This window comes from Bombus vancouverensis, chromosome 13 (genome assembly GCF_051014615.1).
Source record: "Bombus vancouverensis nearcticus chromosome 13, iyBomVanc1_principal, whole genome shotgun sequence".
In the NCBI taxonomy this organism is placed as follows: Eukaryota; Metazoa; Arthropoda; class Insecta; order Hymenoptera; family Apidae; genus Bombus; species Bombus vancouverensis.
The window spans coordinates 11086570-11094056 of NC_134923.1; the positions used below are offsets into that span (position 1 = coordinate 11086570).

General features: G+C 41.4%; 1 protein-coding gene across 2 annotated transcripts in view; it reads left to right on the top strand.

The window, feature by feature from the left end:
• Positions 1-5163, top strand: part of ssp3 (short spindle 3) — a 32239-nt gene extending 27076 nt beyond the window's left edge. For both annotated transcript variants that reach the window (XM_033346117.2, XM_033346124.2), the window contains exon 15: positions 123-5163. In XM_033346117.2, the coding sequence (XP_033202008.2) occupies positions 123-203 (81 nt within the window). In that variant the 3' untranslated portion in view covers positions 204-5163. The remainder of the gene's footprint in view (positions 1-122) is intronic.
• Positions 5164-7487: the final 2324 nt, after the last annotated feature.

The window sequence follows — 7487 nt, forward strand, 5'->3', positions numbered from 1 at the left end:
CTGATATTTTTCGTTTGACAAATTCTTAACACGAGAACGATATTTTCAATCGCTAACTATAGAAGACTGGATAAGCGAAAGAGAAAATTACAAACAAACCAAATGAACGTTCTATTTCACAGCTGCTGGAGGAGTACAGAAATTCGGACGATGGTAAGCTAAATCCGTTGGTCCGTTTGCTGAAGGACTCGGTTGATCCATAATCGTCCCGATTACGATTCGATTAGTTCGTTTAAGTTTCTTCAAGTATCTTCGTTACACGCGATGAACTTCGTGGACGTAGTTAACCGCAGGATCATCGTTTCTATTCCGTTCGAGGAAGGTTCGGGGAACAGTTTTGAGAAAATTGTCGTTACGTACGTCCATCGTTGAAAAGCTGTCTCGAGGCTGGTACTCGACATTGCAACGTATTTATACCGAATGCACGTGCTATTACATACACGGAGGGTAACTGTAAAAATTCGAATCGAATTGGCGAAGAGACTAGGAGGCTAAATTTTTACCACGATCCTGTCACTTTCAACAGCCGACCAATCGAAGGGTTTGTTTTGCAGAAAGCGATAATTGCGAAGAAATGCATTTGAATGCATCTTTTTTTTTTTTTTTTTTATTCCTTTAAACGTCATTCGGGCGTTCAACTTTCAATCGCTATTGCGAAAATCAATAATGCTGCTAACGATCTTCGATTCGTGAGTTCTTCTCGACGTTATAAACGCTTATCTTTAACGCATAGCGTAGAATTCTCGAAACGTTTATGCAAATGGAAAATTTCGTACGATAAGCGTATATGCTTGTTATCGAAAGTCGTTGATGCATTGCACGCGTTCAAATCACTTCTATAATGTTTCTTTACTTTATGCTCGCGTCTGTGATAGTTTCTTCTGCTCGCATGCGTATTCTAATGAAATTCTAACGTTCGCGACGTGATATGCGGCACAAGCTACGAAGTTCAAAAATGAAAGGAAGAATCTTTGTTTTCTTAATTATTATAGTTTCATCGCATTGAAATTCCATTTCCGTGATTGTTATGTATCAAAGCTTGCCGATTATTTTAGCAGCGCTTTCAACATACAGCTTCGACGGTCTTCCTATTTTATATAGAAATAAATGAAATGTAAATAGCGACGAAAACGTTCGAAAATATGTGCTTTTCTACCTGCGTACGAATTATAATTTCTCTCTGTGTAATTTGCTGATCTCTAAATCGGTAAATGAAGTAGCAGATTTTTTCGTGATCGAGTCTTTGCTTCCTTTTTTGCGATCATTTCAGTTCTTCTAGTCGTTCAACAATGACACTCTCTAGTCTTAGGCTTTTTCCCTACGGACATCATTTACAACGTGATAGAATCATACTTTACACAGCTTTTCTGTTTGCGTTGTTAATCATCTTTTTCTTTGTATCCGTGTGACTTCATGTTACATCACACGACAAAAATGGTAAACGTTTATTTTTATAAATATTATTTTCTTCTCGGTTGTTAGTTCTAAGATATTTATTTCGGTTGTTTCTCGAGGCAAATCGTTTCTAAAATACCAAATGACGAACAAATTTCGTTAATATATTATTTTTGGATATTCGTTACGAATAGAAGTTCATTTGTTTCTGTACAAAAACTCTTCGGTTCCCTTTCAATTTCGTGATGGACGCACGTAAGCAAACAATTTTCATGCTTCAGACATCGTCGTTGATATTACCACTTTACTTGGTAAATATAATAATTGATATTAATTGTACAATCGTGAGTTAGAATTATCCGTTAAGAAAGTAAACTGATTATTTCTGATTTCGCTATTTCACCGTGTAATCGTTCGCTATTGCGTCGAAGATACAAAACTCGGCAAGTCCGTTTCGCTCGCAACGTTAACGAAGTGTAAGCTAGCGAAATACTCGTTGCCGTGTTTTCGCAAATTCTCTCCACCTGCCGCGAAATATTCGACGTTTCAAAAGAAAACTCGTCAACCTTTTCGTTTTCGTTGCGTCATCGTTGCAACGATTTCCGAACGGATATTCAACCGAAACATTTCACGGGACATTAAAACGATTAAAAACGTGCTTTCATTCCCGTGTTCCCAATTACAGTCGTTCATGCATTTTTAGTCAAACAGCGTAATTGCCGTTGAAAACTGCTAGAGAAAAAAAGAAAAAAAAAAAGGATCAGGTGGAAACGAGTTTAAAACGGACTTGCGTGTTTTTGAATCTAGTCCGGTCAGCGATTCGCAGGCTTTATAACCTTACGATCGTAATTATATTTGTACGTTTAGTACGTAGCGTATACTTGTTTCTCTCGTTTTCACGCGTGCCAATAATTCGTGCAAATGAACGTGTCTTTTGAACGGGCCTTTTAAACGTTTTTAGCTGTCGTGCAATGATCGAGCTACGACTCGTTAGAATTAGAATAACGTATCTCCGTGCGTATGTGAAACCACGTGAACCGTACCGAGTCGGTACAAATTTCTGCTCTTTTTACTCCGTAAAATGTGCCAAACACAGTAGTCGATCGAGCTAACGGCAAAAAATAAAAAAAAAAAGGAAGAAAGAGGGGGAGAGCAGGAAGAAGCTCGAGAGGCAAGAAAAAGACGTTTGAGAAACTGAAGATACATTCTTGGACATTAGTATCGTCATATATCGGCATCTTTGACACACTTTACATTGTAAAAATGCAGAAATTTCTGTGCTTTAAGGCGCACATCCTTTTTCCTGCTTCGTTTCGTTGAGATGAAGATTGTCACAGGAGTTATATGACGCAAGGATACGTGGCGATGGTTCTCAGTTTCGTTACGACTTTTTACCACGATAGTTTTCTTGCAACTCGGCCGCAACAAATAAACGAATAACAAAAAGACGATAAACAGATCGCGTTATAGCTAACTGAGAACCACCGGTTTAAAAAATTCGTAAAGTTTCTTTAGCAGAGAGAATTTTTAGGATAACATGTGCTCTCGCTTCGTTATTTAGTGGCAACCATACTTTTCGCGAGTCTCGCATAAACGCGTGTACGTATTTAATCAAGATTGATTATATATGATAAATGTTTATTTATAAGAAATCGAAGGTATATTTTAATTTGAGTATACCAGCAACGCATTCAGCGCTACACAATTTCCTTTTTTTTTTATTTATCGTTGTTTATCTCTATTTACGCGTTTTACTTGCTGTCTTCTTTTGTTGTTTTTTTTTTTTTTTTTTTTGCTTCAACCATTACTCGTTTTCTTCTTTGTTTATACCTCGCTTCTTCTCTAGTACATTCTCTATTTCCAACGACAATTATTTCGAGAAAATTCAAATTTGAAGGAATAAGATGCGAAAACCTTTGATACTTCGTAAGACAACACGTACATTCCATTCCACTACGCATACGACTAAAAATTCATATCGAAATATCTAAAGTATCCGTGACTCGAGTCTATTATTTTAAAAGTTATCAATGAACGTTGTAATTTTTTTAGTTGCAACGAGTAGAAGATCTTTCAAATATGGTACAGGATCCTGTTTCCCAGAAATACGGGAACGAAACTCGACAGCCAAGAGTCTGTTATTTATTAATGATGTTATTGCAGTCGTATTGTGACGCTGAATGGGTTGATATAAAATATTTATCTATATTACAAATGCAACGTGCTCTTCGAATAGATATTTATTTCACAACGATATGAATTTATCATAGTGCAATGTAAGATTATTTATTATCGAAAGGAGAAGGACGAAAGTGAGTACTTATAAAAAGGTACAGGTTTTCGTGGGTGCAGCGAACGCACTTGTGCAATGTCCTGCCAATGCAATTAATATTCAAGTATTATATATATATTATATATACTGTATACATATATTTAGCGAATATTTAACTCTGTATTAAAGAAGGCAAGGATCGCGTAGGTTAACGCTATGATGTAACTTTTGCGTAAAAGTTTTGTAGCTCAACGGCTAAATTGAAAAATCTTATTTACAAAAGAAAACGTGGAAACACACACACACACAGTTGCCCCTATCTATTCTTCTTTTCATGTTTTCGTCGACTCTATTACGATTTATCGCGTTGATTTTTCAATCGACGGGAATCGAAAGTTTCGTTTCAACTTTCGATAAAGTTGATTTAATTTTCGTCATACAGGTAGATCCGAAGACGTTGTAATTCGTTTAAATATGTTTCGTTTAAAGCCAGATTATTGTAAGTCGTTACAGAAAGAGATAATTGAACCTTCCGCGATGTTGGACGTGAGAGGTTGAATTTTATAGAACGACAAAGTTTTATACGAAATTCGACGTATGTATAATAAATAATCCTGCAATAAATTTTACAAGCTTGAATAGCTAGAAATAGGACCACTTTTTGGTCGCCGTTTGTTCGAGGAAGGAATGAACGTGTTATTTGCGCCTGAAAAAATCTCTTATAGAATTTATTTTGTATACGATCGACGATAAGATGAAGAAACATTTAAGGTACACTGCAAAATTATCGCCGATTAAATGGCGCTTATGCGACGATACGTGTACAAAATCAAGTTACATTGTAAAATATTTCTTCCTTTTTTTATCATTTCTCTTTGTCTTTTTAAATCGATACCGATGTTTCTACAATATAACAAACGCGTCAAGTATTCCTCCTTACTTTGCCTATCTATAAGACGATCAAACGATCAAAACTGGTGAAACGTTTGTCGTTTTCAGTCTTAAATATCGTGTTCGTTCCTGTTGATCGATACGACGAGCGTTGAAAATCGTCGAGAAAGAAGAAGAAAAGTAAAACGAACGTTATTTTATCATCGCTGAAAACTAACGTCTAAGGGAAGATTATTCTAATCAGAGTACTCGCGTGCCGTTTATATTTTCGAAGTAATTTAGCTCGATCGTCCCACGTAATGATACTCTTTCTTGTAAGCAATCTATGTAAAACTATGGTTCGGCGTTACGATACAAACTGAAAAGGAGAAAGCAGGAACAGATTGCGCGTAATACGAAGCGCGTACTTGGCCGACGCTGCGCGGCTGTACGAAAATTTCACGATCGATCGTTCGCGATTCCATGCCTGTTCACCTCGTTCGCCACGACGCGTTGCGATTAACTCGCTGATCGGTCGAAGAAACAGAGGTCGAACGTACGCTTTGTAAGATTCGCTAGAGGTAGGAACGAAACTGAAACTAATAAATTTCGACGAAGAAACTTTATCGTTTGTTCTTAAATAACCTCGTGCTTTCTCCCTTCCTTAGCAGCCACTAAATCCTCTAAACGAACATTTTGTCGCGTAACTTTTAAAGAGATACGTATTTCCTCGCGAGTGTATCCTTTAAAATAATCTTTCAATCGTTCCTTTGCCTTTTTACCCAAGCAATCATCTCGTTCTTTCTAACGAACGTTTCCAGCAATTTTACAGCGAATGTTACGTCTCTCCTATAACGTTCTGTCCAGTCCAGATTACGATTACTCTGCCTGCGAGTTGAACGTTATCGGTCAAGTACAATGCCACTTTGCCACAATTTTTGGTAATCGCGTGGAACGCTAACTGGCGCCGCGTGACTTTAAATTCGCCGTCTAAACGAACATTAATAGAAACATGCTGCGTCATTAGAACACGGTCTGTCATTTGCTTATTATCCACCTGTCGAAACGCGATACGAGGCCGTCACTTGGCTGGAGCTCGGTTAACAAAGTCCACGGAAATAGCGCCTTATTTCGACGTTAAAAGGAAATGAAATGGAGCCGTGGACGAACGGATAGGGCAAGACTTTATCGGTGTACCGCGTGCCGAAATTATCGTAATATTACGTATTTTTATTCGACGCATTTGTCGATCGGTTGATCGACTCGCTAAGTAGGAACGACGCGACGTCATCACGGGCGAACAACGCGAAGACACTGCTGCTTACGCGTGTGCACCGAAACGGGCCGCGCACGAATGACGTATGGAGTGCATAGGGTAATCTTTTTTCCGGAGCGTTTTAGCGCGCCGGGGTCTCCACTTTTTCCCCGAGCGTAATCTATAGGCGCACTTAATACAGCTGCTCGTCCGAACAACTTCCCCGCAGCCTCTTTTTCCTCCTCTCGTCGCGCCGCGTTCTCGCGCTTTCCTCGTCGTCTCTGTCTCCTCTGCGTCTCTTGTACGCTCCGCTGTCTCTGGGAAAAAGAGGGACCAAGGGAAAAAGAGAGCGTCAGCTTCCACTTAGCGGCACCGTACGATATATCACGCTCGGTCGCTTTTACCCTGTAAATTGTGGAACCGCGTTTCGCGTACAACTATACGCAGCCACGTGCAGCGACGCTGTTTTCGTCGCTGTCGAGGAAGAAGCTTCGCTGTTCGCGAGCAAGAAGCAACGAGAGTACAGGGATCATCGATGATGTTTCGTACGTTGCTTGGGTCCACCAACCGTTAAAATTATACCAATTGGCGTACACGTGTTAATCTGCTTCGACGACAAAAGCGCAAGATTATCGTTACTCGCTCCATCGTTGCTTACTTCGTTTCATTAAGCTTAGAGATCGTAAACGCGACTGTTAACGACAACCAGTCGTCTATTTGGCACCGAATCGCCTGCTTTTTCATGTTCTCTCTGCCCTGGAAGGCAGCCTGGATGGATCGACCCGTATCATCTTGCGAAAAAAGACCACGGTTCTCCTGCTGCTGTAACGACAGACGAAACGATAGAAGAAGAAAACGTCTCTGGAAAGGCAACCGTCGAACGAGCGATTATCGGTCGAAAGAGGATCGATCGAGGAGACGGTGGCATTGCGCGTAATCGGCTCGCGCTATGCGAACTGTACGCGAGAGGGGCGCGGGAGACGTTGGCGTGACGGGGCGCGTAATGACGCGGGTGGGAAGAAAAATCGAGTACGAAGAAGAAGCGACCGGCAGCTCGTTTCCGAAGAGAGAGAATTCCCGAGAATGGGGGCAATTTGGTTACCTGGTGGACGGACTGTTCCAGGTCGGGTGTCGATCGATGTTCATCCACGTAAAAGGGTGGGCGGTGGTACGAGGGAGCGGATGGTTAAAGGATAGTGGCGGCGGTCGGGGTTGTAATAAGCGTAATGGATATAGCAGGCCTGCACGCATGCCCTCGCCTCGCGACGACCAGCGCGGCGTGTTCACGCAGCAAAGGGTTGCTCGTATAATCGTGAGAACGCCCACCCCCGCCCGCCGCCTCTCTCCTCTGCTTCCCTTCCCCTGCCTGTCCCTCTGACCCTCGCGTGGCCCTCGCGTATCCCTCAACCTCGTCGTCTCTCAACCCCGGCTTTTTATTTCTTTCGCTGTCCAGCGACACGGCGCGCGCCGTTATTTTCATTATGCCTGCCGTTTTATTTCGATCTGCCGATGCACGGGGGGGAAAAAACGCGTCCGCGCTCCAGGGCTCCTCGATATTCTGCTTGGAAAGAGCGACTCACCGAATCACCGGCCCAGGGGGGACACGCTAGGTGTTTCAGGATCAACGAAGATTAAACAGAGTGTGGTAAAAATAGCCGAGAATCGAACGTATTCACGCGCGGAGAACGGTTTCGC